At 35.7% G+C, this 21,228-nt stretch overlaps 1 protein-coding gene across 1 annotated transcript in view; it reads right to left on the bottom strand.

Annotated features, from left to right (window-relative positions):
• The window catches only part of LOC306760319 (CUB and sushi domain-containing protein 1-like), a gene marked incomplete at both ends in the record, with an annotated part of 457,273 nt that overhangs the window by 150,319 nt on the left and 285,726 nt on the right, over window positions 1-21,228 (bottom strand). The window contains 2 exons of the mRNA XM_079246123.1: window positions 9,743-9,864; window positions 15,367-15,491. Coding sequence (XP_079102249.1) covers window positions 9,743-9,864; window positions 15,367-15,491 — 247 coding nt within the window. The remainder of the gene's footprint in view (window positions 1-9,742; window positions 9,865-15,366; window positions 15,492-21,228) is intronic.

The following is a 21,228-nucleotide window of genomic DNA, read 5'->3' as shown; positions in this document are numbered from 1 at the left end:
CATTTTTTAATTCATCATTGCATAGGCAGAGAGAATGAATAATAACCCATACAAACAGGATAATATTAGCAAACAACAAAGGCAAACCATATTCAAGATACAGGACAGAGAATATGAGATGAATACATATAGAAGGCTAAGTTTGTGATGTGTTTGTTTGTAAAACCTTGGAAGGGCTGTACTGGAACCATGAATTTCCCCTCGGGGATGAACAAAGTATTCTTGATTGATTGATTGATTGATTGATTGAAGTTTATATAGTAGCCTCTGGCAATTTATTGTCTTTCAAGTGGATAAAACATGCTAAAAGTTATTATGAGGTACAGATAGATAATACAATACCAGGAAACATACCGATACATAAACTATAATAGTTTAGCTGTTGATGTGTTTTCAATGCTTTCTGAACTATGTGGATGTTTTGGAAATAGCCTATGGCAATGATAAATGATGCTTTGAAATTTTTTAAGGACTATAATCTTGATATTCACAGACGTACTGTATCAAAACGATCACAAAGATGAAATCTGAAAATCACTTTGACATGGCTATTGATTGCAGATGAACAGGAAAAGTTGCGTTATATTCTGACGTCAGTATCTACACATATATCTCTGTTTCTGTCTATGAAGTTGAAGTTGTTGGAAGAGAATGAAGCATAAAACAACAATGATTGTCCTGTGCATCAAAGTGTGTTTGTGTCTGAGTTAAGGTGGATTGCATAGTTGTATCTGCCTTAACGTTGCAATACTCAACTTTTGCAGTTTTCCCAGTGACCCGTTCACCTACCGATGGCTAATTTGGCATCCACCTTCCTGTACTTAGAACTCTCTTCAGCAAATATGGTCTTCCCTTAACTTTAAAATAAGACATATCTTTTGTCTTTTTCTGTTGTTCTCCCCCCTTTCTTATCTTTCTTTCTTTCTTTATCTGATTGTGTCTTGTTTTTCTTTGCTGAATTGGCCACTGCATGTGTTCAAATCAGCGGGCATATTTATTCCCGTTTGCTAGCATGTCATGTGGTGCGTAAAGCAAAACTCAGCTTCAACGTAACGTAGCATCCCGTATCAAAATTGTAAGTGCAGTTTCTCAGCCTCCCACAACCATGAATTGGTAAAATCGGTTAAGAAAATGAATAAATGAATGAAATTAACTGCATTTGGCAAAAGTGGGGTTTCCAAGTTAAAATTTTAACTGCAGAGATTAAATATAAAAAACACAAACATGTTTTAATAAGATGCTTTTCAAAGGGGAAATTGGAGGGTTATTACCTTTAGGTCAATAGCAACCAGCAGAGCAGCTAGGATAGGCTCAATAGACCATTTAAATATTGTTCTGATCAATTTAATATAGTGAAGCAACTTCAGTTATGAAGCCCATAAACTGCAGTCATATGAATTTTAAAGTCTCCTAAGGGTGCATTCGCTGTCCAGGAGATGATGATAACTCTGTCACTCTGATTCAACACTCATGAAGCATATGTGTTCTCTACTCAGTGCAGATGATATTTGAAGCACTTTTGCTAGTTGTTGTACATGAACATTGCATAATCAATACTGGCTTTTTTTTTCATTTAATTGAATCTCTTGAAATAAAACAGCTTTTCTACATTGCTATCTTTCTGCATACTATGTGGTTTTAGCCTGTTTGTCCATCTGCAGTCAAAACAATTAATTTACCATAAAAATAATAAGAAGAAATAATTGGCTGCAGTTAAAGAAATGCAGGTAGAAATTCGTCACATTTTAGCAGCAACACACAAAGTTTCAGGTTATTCAAACCTACACCAAGAGTTAGATGAAACTCTCCCAGACATATTACACTGCCGCAGAGAGATGGAGTCATTGAAAAATGAAATTTGATTTGAGCCCTGTTAAAATGTCAACATTGCATGCATTAAATGAATTGAATTCAGTCAGCCATTTCAACTTCCAAATAAGCTGAGGTGACCCATACAAGGGTTTGTACACATGGGAACAGTTTCGTGTCAATCTTGGTGGCAGTAACACCGCCCTTTACGGCTATCGCAGCTAACAGGCACAACAAGGCTATTTTCCTGACTTACAATGATTTTTAACAAAGCAAAAATTGTGTTTTACCTGTTCTTCTATATTTTGTACTTAACTGACCTGCAAAGGCAGCCTGGGAAAGACAACATGTTGGTCTTGGTACACAAATTGTACCAGATTGTCCTACATATCAGAGTATTTAGAGAATATGTTAACTTCCCCATACAGATGTAAATTATGTAAATCTGGTAAAGTGGACAGATGAAAAAAAGAAAACTGTTTATAAAAATTGCCCCTAATTTGACAATTTGCAAGCCATTATCATGTTAACACAAGTCTGATTTAATCTCGAGGAATATATTTACATATTTGTGTCACTTCCTGTCCACATTGATCAAACCATAATAATGCTGACAAGAACAAAAGAAAAGATATTTGTATTTGGAACCAGCATATTTGACCTAATACATTTAGTTAGTTAGTTAGTTGGTTAGTTAGTTTATTTCAAACATATGAAAGAAAATAAGAAAAGAAAAAATATACATACATACCTATACATACATATGCATACTAATTAGAAAATAATAATCACAAATAATAATATAAGTAACAATAATGATAATAATTCATCATCAATTTGATAATTAAATAAATTTGTGAGATGAAAGGAGTTCAAAAAAGGAGTGGGAAGAAGTGTACACCTAATTTAAAAAATAGTTTTCAGTGTTCAAACTTACTGATTTCTAAAATCATCAAACATTTTTCATCTCTAATATACTATCCATATCAGCTCAGTTTTATTTCATTGTTATGGCTTTATTATCTTAACCCATTTTTTACTTTTTGTTTATGTTCAAAAGCTTTTTTTTTTTTTTTTTTTTTAATAAAAAGGTTGAATATAATAACGATCTACACAAAAAAACCTTGATGTGTTTTTCTACTCTGAGTTAAAACTAAACTGCAAAGAATAACTTAAAACCATGCACTGAGGTGACCTGTAGCCAGAGGTAGCGCGAAGAAAGAATAGTAATACTAAAAGGTAAAAAGTACATAATTGCCCTTGCAAAGATGGAGCAACTATACTGAGTCAGTGGTGAGTGGCTACACTAGCCATTTGAGATCTGCTTCTTACAGATTACTTATTGCCTTCTAGCCAAGTAAACAAGTGTAAAACAACCTGAGCATTGTTGGAGGACAAAATTTGTTGAAGGTTTTTTTTTTTTCTAGTATAGTTATTTTAGGATATGATATGATCAGTAAGTTGTCCATTCATTTAAATCAAAAGACTCATTCAATTTTTCTACTCTACGGCTAATATGTTAGATCATTTTGTTGAAGGAGGAAGCAGAAATTTCAATGAACTCTTGCTGTTTGAGAGAGCGTTACAATTTTTCTAAGCACTGCTCTGAATCTTGCAGACACAGTGAATTTTATGACAGATTTAAGACTATGCAGTTGGGAATATGAAACCAAAAGCAACAGGATGCATACAAAACATGTACCTCTAAAATTTTCTCCTAACAAAAGCTTTAGAAAAGTGTTAAAAAGGCCCAAAATGTAAATGTGCATGAGATCTAAGCCACTCCACTAGGAAAAGGTACTGACTATAATTTAGCTAGAGGGTCAAATTGATAGTTGACAGACAGTGTTTTTCTTAAGTAATTAAATATTTTAGACATAATGTGAGGCAAATTGTTAAGTGGATGTCTCCTAGGGTCTTTTTCTGGGCTCTTGTTAAAATAAATCAAGGTGGGAATCTTTTGCTCCCCGAGGAAACCCTTTAAGGATCCATTAGTTTCTTTCTTAACTTACTTTTTAGTTTTCAGCATGCCAGTGCAGTATGTGTCCCAGTATGCACTAACAGAGAGAGAGGAGTGCAACTCTAGGCAGATGGCCGGCTAATTATACAGCTAACATAGCTATACCACCTCTCATTAACAGTCTATTTGACCTGTGTGCCTTTGGACTATGTAAGGAAACAAAACCGGACAAGGGAAACTGTGAAACAAGACGGTGTGTGTGGAAAACAAACAGAAGGATGAAGTTGCTAAGGGAACCCACGATTTGCTTTGCTTCACTGTGCCTTCTCACATCTCAACACCTTTCAACACAACAAAGGTGGAAAATAAAGTGTATGATTGACACCTTGTAGCTCATTAAGATGCCTGCAAATCTGTAAAAGGGGAAAAAATGGTTGAGTGGGGGAAGGGTATGTGTGAGTGGGGAAGGGATGGGGTGGTTGTTATAGAGACAAAGTTGAAATAAAATTAAATAAATACATAAAATTTTAAAAAGGCCCAATTCTTTGAGATTTGGCCACAAGCGATTTTTTTTCAAATGACATGCATATCAGAAAAGAAAAAGGATTCAGCATTTATGGCAATTAGTCCATTAAATTTGGACTTAAAACGATGTGTTTTAGTGAACCCTTGTGTGTCAGTGACACAGTCTCTGACAAGCGCTGTTTTCATGTGACACAAACATAAATAGAATGCAAATACCAGCCTGCTGGCTGGACCCTAGAAGAACCCAGATGTGGCACATGCTTTTATGTCACAGTCCTGCTCTGAGGTCACTTTTGCTTTAAATGGTAAAAAAGCAAACAGATGCTCTCTGGTAAAATAACTCCCTTGACGATTTGTAAAAACACCTCTGGGTGCTTTTGACCTATTGGTGGACACTTTATGAAAATAAAGCAAATGCTGCTTTTTGAGCAACAGTGGGGTGACAGCTTGCTGGATCATAAAGTGTTTTGTGATAAAGCCGAAAACATCCTAACAGCAGCTATTTCTAGGTCAAGACAGGTCTTTCAACTGTATTGAATTAACAGTTTTAATGTAGAACGTTTCACATTAAAGCTTTTAAATAAAAATAGATTGACATACTGTGTGTATGAGAATAAAACGTATAACTTCAGGGCACGAGTGCATCATTATGGCCAACCTTTAGAATTTTACTGATTATTAGACAGAGTTCATGGGATTAATTAGCAGAAATTCACTCTGTACTTTGCAAATTGATTCTGCTAAGTAGAAGTGGTCATCATCTGTCCTGTACTTAAATCCCTGTTGCAGCAATGAGGTCATTTAAGGGTCAACCTATGCATTGTTATAGTAATATATCTTTTTGACTTGATTTGCTCTAGCTTAACCCTTTGATGCATGACTTTAAAAAAAAACAAAAAAAAAACAATGCCCCGTTTTCTACATGCAATATTTTACTTTGACAGACTTGTACACAGACACTTTTCTTTGTCTTTCATGTTATCTGACTTTGTATTTATTATTTATTATCTATTCATTCTATTCTATTCCATAGAAATGTTTATAAAATAATATCTTGTCATATTTATATGATATAAATATTCCAGCAAAATGGACTTGAATATTCTTTGTTTTAAACTATGTGTACATGTATGATTTTTTTTTTTTTTTTTTTTTTTTGACATTTGTTTATTCTTCAGTCAGTGGAAGTGCATTAGGTGACTCTCATGTAATCATTTATGAATATAATAGAAAACAGCCTTTAAATAGGTGTCCACTGTAGTTGACACAATGCATCAAAAGGTTAAAATTACACTTATCTAAGTTAACAACATTTACCATTCATTACAGAATGGCAAAGAGTGTGCAGAAAATGCAAATACTGCTGTAATTTATTCAACCAACTTGTCTGAGTGTGCAGTATGTAACTGAGGGACCTGCATGCATCACTTTAAAACATAATCTCTAAAGTATAAAATAAAATTAAAAACAGCACAGCTGACATTATGAGATAAAGAGAGAGTTAAAAAGTTAATTATTTTCATTTGAAAGGATATAGTACTAAAATCCTGGCTGAGACTATGATGAAATGATGAGTTGTGCTCAGAAAAATGGATTTCATTCAAGTTAGAATATAAATTAGTATGAAAATCACCATCCTACCTTATTGAGGACAAAGCTTGAGAACAAAATCTTTTGCGCTTAGATAGAGAATTTATGAAAAATAGATATTTCTCAATCAATTCAAAGGATATTAAGTAACAAAAATAAATATTCCAATAAACAAATCGTGTAATGACACCTAGTCTTCATTTAAACTCATTTTCCTCTACAACACTGAGGCTAAACAGTTGGTTGGGAAATGAACCTTGCTTTTTCTGGTGCATTATTTTGATAAAGCTCTGGGTTTGGAAGATCATATTTTTTGTCATGAAACAGCTTGGGGTAATCTCCAAAACAATGTGCTGCTACAGAATTAGATCGGACATTAACATATTCTGCCTCCTGCCATTATTGGACTTTATTGGCTTCAATTCCTGCGACAAGTTAAATTTAAGAGAATCTGAAAGAACGTCACAGAATGTGTCCTGCCAGCACTAAAGGGATGATGATGATCCTGGCATGAAAATGATCCAATATCTAAAATCCACACACACAAATACACACTTCTGCACACGGCTAATTTGTATTCATCAGGAAAAAGACAGCAATGATTAGAGGCTTAATGGGCATGTGTGGTGATGCGTTTCAGGCTGTATGTGTGTGAGCCGGCAGGAATGGTTTATATTTGAACAAAATAATTATCTGCTTCATACTGACAAATCAAATGACTGACACACACAATAACACGCAAATACGCACACGCTGTCAAGTCCTTTCTCGGCTGTCCACCCAAGTCTTTCCTCACTATAACCTGAGAGTTGACAGTTCACTCTACAACAATAAACACTCTGGCAGTTGGCAATTAAGCTGGCAGAGAAAACACACAGTCAACGCCGTCACAAAACTACATGTACGCACATTATAACACAAGCAAGCAAACACAAAAAGAAGCACTGGTAAAGTATTTCACCAAAAGAGTCTGACAGATCATAACAAACTTTATTGATTGTGCTGCTCTTACTCAAACTTAACAAGGTGACACACACCATCCAGTATTACTTATTGGCCATTTAAACTTGTGCAAGTGAAACTGCATGAAGATGAAAAAGAAAGATTCCACACTTCAGTAAAAAGCCTTTTTGTGTACAATAACACATTATTGATCAAAGAAACCATCTGGAATAATAGTCAGTCAGGGGCAGTGAAAGTGTGAGAGTAAAGAAGAAGAGCAGAGGAGACAAAGAGGGAGCTGGAAAAAGACAGGTTTGCTTAGAAACTGCTCTGTCTCAACTGAATCTACGTTTTATTCCTTACCTTAATATCTGAAGCTTTCTGGTCAGCATCAGATAAGTAAATAACAAATAACAAGATATAGTAAGCCAAAAAAAAAAAAAAAAAAATGTTTGATAGATAGAATAGAATAAAATAAATGTCACCCATCCTAGTTAAACTGGGAGCTTTGGTGACCATGTTACAGTGCCAGCGGAGCAAACAGAGATTAAGAGACTTGCTATGAGGCCCAAAGTGGTTCACCTTTATCAGACTGGGGACTTGACCATGGGTCCTCCAGCTCAACGTCACCCTTATCCCTATTACCTTCAGAGTGTGCTATGTTTAATGACATGCCAAGTTTAATCTTGCCAAAGGACAACCAGCTCGTGTCAGACATGGCTCAGAAGAAAAATACAAAATACAAAAAGCCAGTTTATTTGGTAGCCAGAGATGCCAGCTATTCCACAGCTGTGTCACTTTTTCAAATGTTGTGCATATGGATTAATTAAACGTTGAAGTGTAGCTTAAAACCAAGACTGTAAAGTACGTCCTAGCTTGGGTTTTTATCATTAAAGCAAGGAAAACATTGTTGGAAAGATCTATCCTAACAAGAGCACTGCATAACATTCTGCATAACTGTGTTTATCCTGTGTGTATCACTCTATGGGCTTTGTCTTTGTAGATAGTGAAGTTTTAGATAGATATATGTTCACAGCTGTAATAACTATTAAAGATTCTCATAGCACCCTCAGTGCTCTCAAACCTTATTCTTATTAAACAGGTACACGTACTCACATAACTCACATAACATAAATGTTGTATAGATCACAGTAAAAGCGTCCCAGCTGTTACTCAATGCCCTGAGATTTTTTCAGAAAAAGGAAATTTGCTCGACTTCAGTCTCAAGCAAGGACTTTCCATCAGTCATGTATAAATATTTTTCATGACAGAACTATAAACGCCGTCTCATCAACTCAATCATTTTTTAGTTACTTGTGATTTCTAGGAAGACTCTTAGAGTAAGTATAGTCTGATGTTGCTTACAAAGAAATGTCTTAAGATACAGAGAAATAATGACTGTAATGATGGTATGAAAAAGATTGGAGATTCTGATGGAGCCTCAAAGCTACGCAGGTGGTATAAATCTACACAGTAATGTACTGACACTACGTCATGGCCTCACACAAGCTCTCGGCCACCATATGAAATGCCATTTCTCTCTACCAAGGTCAGGAAGACATACAGGGGAGAACAAAAAGTCAATTTCTCTCTCCTCTGTCTCCTTTTATATTTTCTGTTCTCCCTCCTCAATTATATCTCCCCATTTCTCAATCCAAGTCTTTCAGAGCTCAGATGTGATCAGGCTCTCTTTCTATCTATCTTTTGAGAAATCTTCAGGGTCACATGTCAAGTACCTGCTTGGACCTTCAGTCCTTCTCCCTTTTTCTTCCTTTACCATGCTTGCTTTTCAGTTGTGAAGTAGCTAGCTGAATATTTAGGCCCATTTTTCTTTCCCACCTTTTCTCTGTAGTTTTCAATGAGCACACTGCCATCCTGCTCTCCATTTTGCCTTCCCAACTCTCTACTCTCTTCAAACTTAACATTTTAGACAAATCAAAGTGAAAGGAGGAAAGCAGATGACAGAGGAAGAAAGAGGATTGGAAAGGAGCAGTGCAGAGCAGAGATGAGGATGAGAAGCGAGGCGAGAGGAGCAGCAAATAAAGAACTCTTGGATGTTGGGGGAAAATGAGAGAGAAGCAGACGGGGAGAGGGAAGAAGAGAGAGGAGGGGAAAGACTACAGAAAGAGAGGAGGACATATAGGAAGAGCTGAAATGAGTAGAGAATTTAACAAAAGGAACTGTGGATAGAGTGAGGATGTTGTACATTAGGTGTATGAATAATTCATACAACGACGGCTCAACAACAAAAGTTGCCTTCACACAGTTGGGTGGGCACACTGACCACCGATTCCACAAAAAAAGAGGAATTTAATCAAAAAATGTGAAACAAGAAGGAATCCAAGTCCAGTTCTAGTTTGTAAGTGTTATCCATATGAGAATGTGTGTGGTGACTTATAATTTCTTGTCGGGCTAAGAGCCTTTTAGCCCTCTGAACCTCAAGCTGTTTCAAGGTACTTTGTTCCTGATACATTTTTTACTTACTGTGGGCTGTTTTTCTACTTTTGCCTGCAGTTCAATAAAAATGTCGATTAACTTTTGTCACGTGACCAGACATGGTGGAGCTGAAAGGCTTTATCAGCTTTACATCTATCCTAATTCGTCTGGGGAAGAAAACAAAAGTTTGAAAATCCAACTTTTTTTATTTGATTTTTATTGTGTCTGATTGTGAGAAAGGAAGAAAGAACAAAAGAAAGCTTCAATTTTTGTATAAAAAACATAAAACATATCTAAATATTTCAGATTTTGGAGTCTAGATGGTGTTTTCTTCTTTTACTGTTCTTTTTTAACCACCAATTGTTCAGTACACATTCATTCTTCGTAGGAACAATCCCGTCTCATGATTAAGTCACATACTTGTTAAATTAATATTTACCAGGAAAAAAAATAGGTAAAAGAAAAAGAAAATGAGCTCACCTTCCCAGAGTCCATTGCAGTTATGACCCACACACAATGTGCATTGTTCTCATATTGGACAGGGTAGTTAGGAGAAGTTATGACCCCTCTGGGCCCCCTTAGGTTACTGCCACAGGTACGAGCTATAAAAGAAAACAGCAAATGTCAGAGACAGAATGACACAAGGCTTTGGATAAAGATTTACAAGGCAATCAAAGTCATGTCCTGCTGATGGCAAGAAAGCTTCTTATATTAAAAAACGCGAAAAGAACAAAGACACGTCAGAGAGGAAACTACACAAAACAGAACAAAGATGTTTCAGGTCGGCACCACTCAAACTTCATTTTGGTGGTCATACGGGAAATGGTCTCATTTAACTATTTTTATCCTCTATTAAAACACTGTTATTTTCTGTGTTCATTTTTCATGAGACGAACAGAGAATTTTACACTCATTCAGCCACTTTTCTATTTGCTCAATAATAAAGTCCAAAATATTTTTGTAACCGAGTGATTCTCTAAGATTTAGATTCAGCTCATTTTAGTAAAATATTGATATAGTGTAATTACTACAAGTTATTCAAATATTAGGAAACAGGTTTTAGACATGTCATTTTTGTTATTTACCCATAATTGTTTTTTTTTTAAGTCATCTGAATGATCAAGAAAGCAAAACAAGTCATATGATCTTAAACATTAATAGTGAAAGATTTTCTTCAACATATCACATATTTTTTTTTCCATTTTCTAAATTGTTTATTGGTATGTTTCCTTGTACTTTTTGCATTTTCTCCTTTTCATGAAAGAAAAAGAAAATGGAGAATTCATGCTCTCAGGCTTTACCTAAGACAGAAGATGTTGTTGGACATTACAAGGAGCTCAAGGCACCTATCTACCCTCCAAAATGCACAGATCCCAATTTGGATGTACTGACATAAACCTCATAAAAAATGTTGTGTAGTATGAGCCAATACTGTAAAATAATGTAAAATTTTAATATAGAGTATGAACTTTTGTGAAAAAAAAAAAAAAAAAAAATGTATACAACTTTTTTTTTGCTTGTCATTTTTCTTGATTTCAATTAGGAAAAAACAACACAGTAGCCAGACCATCATTCTGCTGCTAAAATGCCCAAGAATACAAGTAAAAAGATCAATTAAAAACAATAAATATGACCAAAATTTTATAGTGGATAAATTTGATTAATTAAAAAAAAAAAAAAAAAAAAAAAAAAAAAAAAAAAAAACAATTTATTTTAAAATTGTGAGGCAAAAAATCCTGATTTTCAATTTTTTGATTAGATTTTCCCACCCCTAATGCATTCCCTCTTTGTCCAGATGGCAGACACTGACCAACTTCATGAACCAACACTGGTTCATGCAGTTAATGGCAAAAAAGTCCTTGCAAACATGTGTGCATTTGTTGTTATTATTTCCAGGTTCTTCTACTTTGTGTTTCTCAAGAGTGTAGGACCCACAATGTCAACAGTAAGTCTCTTTATACCTCTGAGCTTCCTTTCAGCCATATTGGTTTATCCTGTACGTAAAGACAATACTTCTTGCCTTCAGTGTCTCCTAAGGTTATCATCCCTTCCTCTAGAGCATGATGATATTATCTGGAGGTGGTTGCAGCCATCAGGGGGAAAAAAAGCAAATGCATGAAAACATTTTAGAGAAATTTTTTCCCAACAACTTGCTAAACAATATGTCCAAACACACAAGTTTAGACAGAGATGAAAAGAGAGATTGGAGAAAGCAGAAGATGTGAATGTGAGACAGGCTGAAAAAAGGAGAAAAGCAGTAGAAGGAAAAGGGAGAGAGTGAGAAAAGTGATCGAAAATACGAGGAAAAAAAAGAGCAAGAGGAGGACCCCAGATGACTGATCTGCCTGTTAATTAGAAAAGAGAGCTGAAACACACTGTGATACACACAGCTACATGGACACACAGAAACACATTCATGGCAATTCATCTCAGAAACCAGCTTCTAATTAACAGTAAAGTCTCAGCAGAGAATGAGAGGCTCGTGGGTTTGAGTCCCAGAAGAGTGATCACACCAGATAATACAATACACCAGAGCTAGAGCCGACTGCAGACATTTTTAACCTCTGCCTTCGTAATTTGTAACTGTTTGCTGATTTAGTTTCTTCCATTTCTCAGTCTCTCGTTCTTTATCCCTCCATCTGTATTTATTCCATCCAAACATTTTGGTGAGCGTTATTTTAAGATAAATGAACTTTCAACAGATTGTACAGTTTCCAAATTCTGCAATGCAAACAACATGTTGTATCATAACAAGTCATCTCCTAAATTCACAACCTTACATATATTCTCCTTTTTTCAGACTCCCAAGTTTGAGGATTTCCATATTTCTAAATTATTAATCTCTTACAAGCATTTTTCTTTTAATAGCTTTGTTCACTGCTGCATTGGCAGAATATGAAATCTGATGTTGAGCAAAACACTTGCAGTTCAATTAGAAATGTGCTGTAGATGTTTTACGATGCAGTTATTAATGTATCTATTGGTTGATTTATTTAATAATCAGTTTCTTTTACAAATACACATGAAATAATTTAGTCATTTTCAAAAGGTGTTTTCTTTACATCAGCTTGAAGTAATGTTTTATTAACTTTATTAACTTAAAACGATGTATCGTGCATGCCAGGCCTGTAGTGGGCAGTAAAACGCACATCCACTGGGTGCACTACATTCTGAAGACATGACAACTGGTTGTATAGAAGTTCCTAAAGCCAATATTTACTAACTCAGTATTTTATTAATTGTGTCAAAATTAAAATAATGCAAAGAGATCAATCAGCAGAAAAACTGAATGTGTTAATTTTTTAAAGGCATTAATGCATATATAAAAGAAAAAGTTATTACTTATGTCATTGCGCTCCATAAAGGCACTGTCTGATATAATGGTGGGGGGAAGAACTGGACAGGGTTCATCTTGCATTTTACAAAACTCTAAGTCCGTTATCAGATCTTTTCAGTTTTTTCCACCCAAACCAATGTTACAGAGAATAAAGCTCAACAATCATGTTATTGTCTCGAGTGTTGTCATGTAAATGAGGCATTGAGCCCTAGAAAACAACAACAAAATAAAAAAGACATGAGAAGTAGATTACGAACTCTATTAAATCATAATAAAATACCTAATAATTCTTGGCATTTGCCTTAATTTTAATAATAATTCAATTCTTGTTTTAATATCAACAATCAGCAAAAAAAAAGTGTGTAATATGAACAATATCATTTTACATAAAAACCTTTGGAAAAAGATAAAGTTACAGTTTTCTTTTCAATATTTTACACGTGGTAGGAGCAGTCAGTATTGTGAATTCTGGCATATTTCTACCATCACAGCAAGCCATGAACCCAGAGCACAGACACAAGTCCACATACATTTAACAACACACACATACACTAATACGATGCGACAGGGTCCTTACAGTAAGTGTCCGAGCGAAGGGACTAGCTGTCCGTCAAACACGCACACACACACGGAGTTCAAGGCCAATGTTGCTGCAGATATTAGGCATGTGACATTGTCTCTCCCTTGCTTTCAATGCAAGCGATTAGTGAGTGTGTATCCACTCAATAGGTTGTGCATGCTGGCTGTGTGCCTTTTCATTGTGGAGCAATAAACCCAACAGGGTATTGTCAGTAAACAAGTGGGCAGTGAGAGCTCCTGCATCATTGGCCTGCCACTCAGACAGTCAGAAAGTGAATCATGGATTTTACACATGAATAAATGATAAAAATGTAAATCCAAGTGATGTCACCTTTCATGCTGTCATAGTGGTATGCCTGTAGAAAGTTGGCATTTTCATAAACCAGCAATCTAAGATAACCACCAGTAAGTAGCTTTTACAATATGTGGCGCAGTAGGTTGAGTTAAAACGCATTACAAATCTGGATCAGGGCCGCATTAGACCTGCATTAGTTCTTTAAATCTCATAAGTCTGAGCCTGTTCAGGCCATATTTGAATTCTTTGATTTTGTCTTTGCATAGCATATAAAAATATGTTTATCATATACATGTTTAGCATCCATTTATTTCAGAACAACCTCAGTTTTATGATTTGATCTTTTTTTTTTCCGTATTGTAAGAAAATTTACTAAAATATTGGGCAAAAAAATACACAAAAATAATTAAGACCAAATTGAAAAATACAAGAAAAACTACAAACACACTCATCACTCTGTTTTGGAAAATGCAATCCTTGACCATATCCTCTCACATCCAACTTTAACCTCAGGATAAATACACTAGTACAGTCAAATTCTCCTATTTTTATGTGGTGTATCAATGTCAAGTAAAAACTGGAAAAGACTTTCAAATCTGCACTTTTGAGTGCTGTTGACATCAGCACTCTCGGTGACATAGTTTTTTGTTACGGTGGTCTGAACACATCGTGCTATCATAAACCTCTAATGGTGAAGCATCTTGCATCCTTTGAAGCAATTGTTTTTGGTTTTTTTTTGTTTTTTTAGCAAATTCTGACTAAATGAAAATAGATTTAACCTCTTAATTCCATTTACAAATATGTTTGAACCAAAACACTAGACGAAGGTGCCCAGATCCAGTCCTTGAGTGTCCTGCAGTCCTGCAGGTTTTCCTTGCATCCCTGCTCCAACACACCTGACCCAAAAATAATCTGTCATTGTGCAGAACTTCATATGCTACTGGATCCATTTAATCCAAGCAAGACGTGATGGAACACAGATACATTGAGAACTTGTACGACAGCGGCCATTGAGGGCTGACTCTGGACACCCCTTCACTAAACCAATGAAACGATTGACAAAGTAAAAAATTTGGAAGTCTGGACAAAGGACACGATTAGCCTTATTATATCAATTTATCATCATGAGCAATGTGCCCCATAAGGAAACATAATTAATATTTCGATATTAATATTACATATTATTCCTTTATGATGAGCATGCAACTGTAGGTTCATTGTTACATAATTACAACAGATGGCTCCCAAGTGAAAACTGTGCTAAAACTGGAGCTTTTATTTAAAATTATTTATTAGTGTATCTATCAGTAACCATGGAAAGAGACATAAATGATATATATGTGTATATATATATATATATATATATATATATATATATATATATATATATATATATATATATATATATACACAACCCTTATGTCTATGTGACTTGTAAAGGGTAACGTTTTAACTGATTGTTACTGCTAGGACTGGGTAAAATGAGGGACAGGTAAGGCCAGAGAAATGATCTAGAGCATTAGAATAAATTATTCCTTACCTAGTTTAATGACATTTGTCAGAATCATAAAGCAAAATGATCTTTTTCCATGTCAGTACAAAGTTTTCTGATATAAATAATACAAAACTGGACCTTTTAGGTGTTGACCATCTTGTTCCATTTACCCAACTCTGGTGTTAAAATATACTATGTGACTTCTGTCAACGCTCTGACATGCAGTGAGCTGCTTTTTGGCTGCGTTTGTTTCTCACAAAAAATAAATATAATTTGAAAGATGTTTTCCTGAGTTGCTGTTGATGCTAAAATGGGCCAAAAAGAAACTGAACTATAGCCAACACATAAAAAGCCTGAGGACATTAGAGCCATTTCAGAGACGGTGAGGGGAAACTTACTTCTGCAGATGGGTCTGTGGTCACTCCAGGCAGCCAGTGTGTCAGTGACCCGTTGGCAGGTGATACTTTTAGATCCATGCAGAACATAGCTGTCATCGCAACTGAACTGGACACTGGAGCCAATTCTATACAGAGAGACAAAACAGGGAGGAAAAAAAAAACAAAAAAACAGTTAAAATACAGAGTTTGATTCTAATTCTGATAAACTCACAAAATGAACACAAGACAGACGATAGTTTTAAATTTGTCTTTTTTAGCACTCACGTTGTTTTGTTTTGTTTTTTTTTTTGCTCTTTCTGACCCCATTTACTTATCATGCTATCTAACTTTGTCTCTCATTATTCGCTCTGATCTTTCTTGTTTTCAACTTCTCTCCAACATCCTGCTGTTTAACCTGTGATGGGGACATTCAGCCATCTAAGTACAAGACTGCATGTTGTCTTGTCTGTGAAGCTTAATGGCTCCTCCCTGCTGGCACACACCACAGTCAACCACCTGGTCAAACATTCATATCATACAGCATGACTTGGTAAATGACACCACCCTGTTGATGAAACCTTGTAAAGTTGGGCAGCCTCCACAAACATCCCTGCTACTGCCTTTGTCATAGAGATTTGGCTCATTCCTATTTTTAATGGAACTGTTGACCCAATAATACCTTTCATTGTGCCACTCATAAATATATGAGAGAACACTTATTTTGAATATCTAGTGCTTGTCTTTGGATCAAAAGATCAATGGCACATTATGTTAAAGCCATACCAAACATGCTGTGCAATGAAAATGCTTGTTTTTCACTAAAACGATGTAGCATTTTTCCTGTAATGCTTCACAACACAATTCTGTTGAGGCTTGTATTTAGTTCCTAATGATCACTGGAAAGGAAACTCCTACACTCATGCAGGCAAGCGCACTTTCATTTAGTGGATTACAGATGTACATGTCATCTCATACATACAGAGATAATGACCTTTCACTAAAATTGTATTTATAGAGTTTGTGCAATAATAGATGTTAATGGAAGAAAAAATGAAACAGTTGGAGATTAAAAGATGATTGTCATTATATTCTTTATTTTGATCTGAAAAAAAGGTTTCAGAAATTGAAATAGGAGAAAAAAAGAGGCATCATTTTAAAGCCTCTTTAATAGCCATAAGCAAGCAATTTAGACAATTAAGGTGCCCTGATGCTAAGTGGATGAGTTGCAATAAGAGATTATTATTTCACAATCCTCCTGGTTAAATGAAATGGCATCTCCAATTCCACTCCAATGACAGCCGCCGTGGGGTAGATCTTTTAAAAAAAACACATGCCCACCACATTCCTGTTGACTGGCCAATATCTTGCTTGAGAAACATTCCTAGACTTTGTGTATAACCCCTGCATGACTGGACCCTGGAGAGAGAAACTGGGACATGAAAGCTGCCCTGGAGTTTGACCTAAGGCTGCAGAGGTACTATCAGCATGGCAAGGCTGTTTTAGTATTTTAGTTTTACCAGATGGCTCGAGCTTGTAAATATGTAATAGTGCAGCAAACCCAGGATCAGTGTAATCCAGCGTCTTCTGTGGGGTATATTTCTATTTTCTGTTTGAACAAAGTATTCAGGAAATTTAAGCAGTTTACGTCCTGTTGTATTTGTTTTAAATGCTTTAGAAATCAGAGCACATTGAGTTACAGATAAGAAAGAAACAGATGTAACTCAGAAATATCAGCAATAACTGGCCGATAACAATTGGTGTGTCGGTCCAACCCTTGTATGGTGCAGCTTGCTGCAGCCTAAGAAGATAAATGTAAATCACACCCAGTTATCAGAGCTCAGGCTAACACAGATGTTCTGTCCTCCAGAGCCCAGAGGTGTGTTCTTTACCTGTTATATGAGTGAATTTTATACTGAAGTTAAAAAGATCCTCTTCTGTTTCTGTTTCAGGGCTGCTAAGAAAAGAATCAGGTTCAGAAAATAATGTGATAAATGTAAAGTAAAAAGTAGTCCTGGCTCTTCTTGGTTCTGCAAACTTTACCTGTTGGAGATTTTATCTTAAAGAATTCAGATATGTCCCTCAGGACTTTGTTAAAGTTCATACAACAACAATTGCAGGGTTTAGCTGTTTTGAAAAAATTTCCATAGACACAGATTTTAGCCTAAAGGTTCTCTTGATTATAATCAGAATGGATGAGAAGCTCAGATATTTCAACATAAACACTTGTGTGGAAGTCTCTCCCTTTCTGTATCTGCTGTATTTTTCTAGTCATTACAGGGCTGGAAGACGAACAGTTTACCTGCAGCAGATGGACAATGATGCAAATTTAGCTCAAGGATTTCATCCTTATTCAGCTTTCTGTCCAGTCTCTGCTGTGAAAAGCACCTTCTGCCAGTATCCTCATGCAGTTTAATAATTTAATGCAGTTAAAGGATTCACTTAATCAGACATAAAAAGTTTTTATTAGTGTTCTCAAAACCAGTTCAGGAAATTTTGTGAATCCCCAAGACGTTTTTTTTTCACAAAGTTTTCATTTAAGACTACCAAGTATGCTTTTACAATGAAGTAATGCAGACGATCAGAGCTCTGCATAGATCTCTGCTGGATTTCTGCCCATCTTCCAGCGAAAATGCTTGTTGTGCTGGGGATCTTATTCTTGTTCGTCTGCTTACTTAAATAACATAACGTCTGGTAATTCAAAACTTGCTTCTACTTATTTTTCTTTTTTATTTCTGCATTCATATGCAGCCATTTTATAGTTACTCACACAACCACACACAGAAACACTCAAAATGTGGAAAAATCCAACACACCTTAGCAAGACTTTATTATGAGGGTATATTGAGAGTCCCTTGCGTCTCATTGTAACATTGCGTTCCAGTCAATCTTTACAAAATGTACAATTAAATTTGAGATACTTCAATGTGCAAAATGCAAACCCCCAAATACAATTTCATTTATACTGATGGGAAACTTGTTTGTCAACTTATTACTTGTTTTCAGGCTACAGCTCCATCAGGAATACATCTTTCACTCACTTCAGACATAACATATTCATAACTTTGAAGAACAGTAATTCCTTCCAAGGTCTTTTTATATATGATGCATCATGACACACTTCTCCTACTTACCATTTGCGCTCTAATAGACTGAGGAACATCTTCAGATCTCTGTTGCTTTCTCACAGCTTGCATCAATAGCCTAACATCTTGGCATTTTGGGGCTTCACTCATCATTGGTTTCAAGTTTTCTGATGCCTACCAATTCTTTATATTTTCTCTCCATTTTACAAAGTGCACCATGTCCCTGACGGGCCTTCATACCCTTACTTTATTACTCCTCGCCCAGCATTCAGTAAATGTGAAACCAAATGATGCTGAAAACTAAAAAGGAAAAAAAAAAAAAAAAAAATTGAGTAAAATAGCCTGTACAAACCAAAGTGGTGTTAAAAGAGGGATCGGTGTGTAGTTAAAGCATCTTAAAAATAACTGCTCATGTTAAATTGAATTGCCAGTTAAAAAATACCCTGAAAAACAAACACAAAACTTCCTATTAAATATGTAAAATGTGGATGTTTATATTCATAAGAAAACTGCTGTGAAAACTTTTTAAGATTGTTTCCTGGAAATGGCACCGCCACTTACTTGCAAAAAGCATTTTCTGATGATTTAAACCAAACAACGTTTTATTTGGAGGAAACACAAATGATTTGCAGAGTATTTTAATTAAATTATGCAGAAACAACTAATACAGTTGTTGTATTATGTCCTACTGTAGTTTTTGCAGTCTCGTAGAGAGCTTTTGCTGTCGGACACACAGGTGTAGGGAACACATGGACTAGTGATGCATTTGATTTTCTTTTTTTCCCCCTGAATAATATCCCGTTTCCAAGCTCTGGATTGAATAAGGAGCAATTTTAAAATGAGTTCAAACTGGGACCGTTGCAGGGGAAAAACAAAAAGAGGACACATTTTTGAAGTGAGGGAGAAACTCTCAACAATGTTCTTTTTATTTTTTATTTTTCTGGGATATGGATATAGTGAAGGTTTTTAACATACTAAAACAAAGACAGATAGAAAGATCAGTTCAGCACATATTAACTAAATTCCATGCAGTAACAAGTAGCTGGGAAATCGATGGAATATCCAGTTATCAACAGATTAAAATTTGTGACATTGTGTTATTTGCCTGTTGGGGTCAATGTGTCACGGCAGGCAGTGGAGATGTTGAGGGAGTGGACCCAAACGCAGAGAAGACGGAACAGGGATGCAGGTTCTAGACTGATTTATTTTTAACCCCGGAAACTAAGAAAAGACAAACTAACAGAGGTACACAATGATCCAGCAACAAGGAGTGAACCTGAGTAGTATAAATACCCAGGAAAGCCAAACAGGTGAAGTAATTAACAAAATGAAACCAGGTGAACTCAATAACAGGAAATCAATGAAGCTAAACAAGAACCGAGGGAACTAAACAGGAAAACTACAAAATAAAACAGGAACCCTGAAAACAAAGCAAAGGGAAAAACCCAAATCATGACACAATGGGCTAAACATTGCATGTAAATTTAGCATCTGCAAATTCCATCATCAAAAGAATAATTCACTGGCAGCGTGTCTTCATTCAGTTTTCATTACTATTGAATATTTGAATAATAAAGAGGCATATCTAAAAAGACAAATCAAAGGAATCCATATTGTCCACCTGAATAATGGAAGCCCATCACCAGTGTGATGCACATTCATAATCTGCAGAGGACAGCACTGTGGGAGGTGTGTAATGTACATTTCATAGCCAAATAAGATAATAATAGACATGGATAATGATGTATAATTACTATCTATTAGGCTCACTAGAAGATAATGACAAAGTGTTTCAATATGTTCCTTAATAAAGGGGCCTTGGTTTTCTCCCTCACACACATACGTGATTAGTAAGAATAGTAATTGTGCTTTTTTATGGGGACGTAACATGTTCTGTACTCTGCTGGAAAGAGGGAGAGGAACACTGGGGCATCATCAACTTACTGCTTGTAATAGTATTAATCTTATTAGCTTTAACAACAAGGAAATTGTTATTCTCTGTCAGCTCAGTGTCAGCAGGATCCTCTAATGTTCTGATTTCAGACCAAAATTCTTGCTCTACCGCCACGGTGTGATCTGTTTTTATTAGCTGCTGGCCCTGTGTGAAGAGTAAACTCTGACGGTGAAAAAAGAAAACACAGAATCTCTTTTGAATCTCCTGCTGTAGTTTCAAACCTCACGCGGTTGCAAAGAGCCCAACTGTGGTGAGATAACAGAGCATCAGCAGACGGGCTTCTTAAAAATAAAAAAGAATTAAAATTAAAAAAGGGGAAAGGTAACTTGAGTGCATGCAGTGAAAATGTATCATTCATCCCTGACCGAAGCAAGCGGCCCACACCTGTTTTTATTCTGTGTGCACGTGGATGTAAGTGTGTGTGTTTTGTCAAATTGTACCTGATCATTTTTTTTCTCTGACGGTGTCTCAGTCCCAGTTTTTCATAGTTTGTCTTTCAAGCTGGTTACATAAAGTGGTTCTCATCAAGAAATGTGCTTCAAAAGGTTCCTAACTCACATTGGTAATTTATAAGGATACATAGACCACAAAACTTCTCCAGCCTTGCTGGAATTTTAAAAGTGATCCTCATATTCAACTTAGTGGAACAGAAATGAAAATTGTCGTTTTACTGTTGTTATGGGAGGAATATCTCTAAAATGGGCTTTGCAGTCTTATTGTCATCATGTCTACTAGGAAACAAACAAACAGAGGCTTAGATCTACATTGTTTTTGATACATTATATCTAAGTTTAAACCCCACATCTTACTGGAAAAAAAGTGACTCCTATATGTCAAAAAGACAAG

Source organism: Telmatherina bonti, assembly GCF_933228915.1.
Source record: "Telmatherina bonti genome assembly, chromosome: 1".
Lineage (NCBI taxonomy): Eukaryota > Metazoa > Chordata > Actinopteri > Atheriniformes > Telmatherinidae > Telmatherina > Telmatherina bonti.
This window is presented reverse-complemented; position numbering and strand designations above follow the sequence as displayed.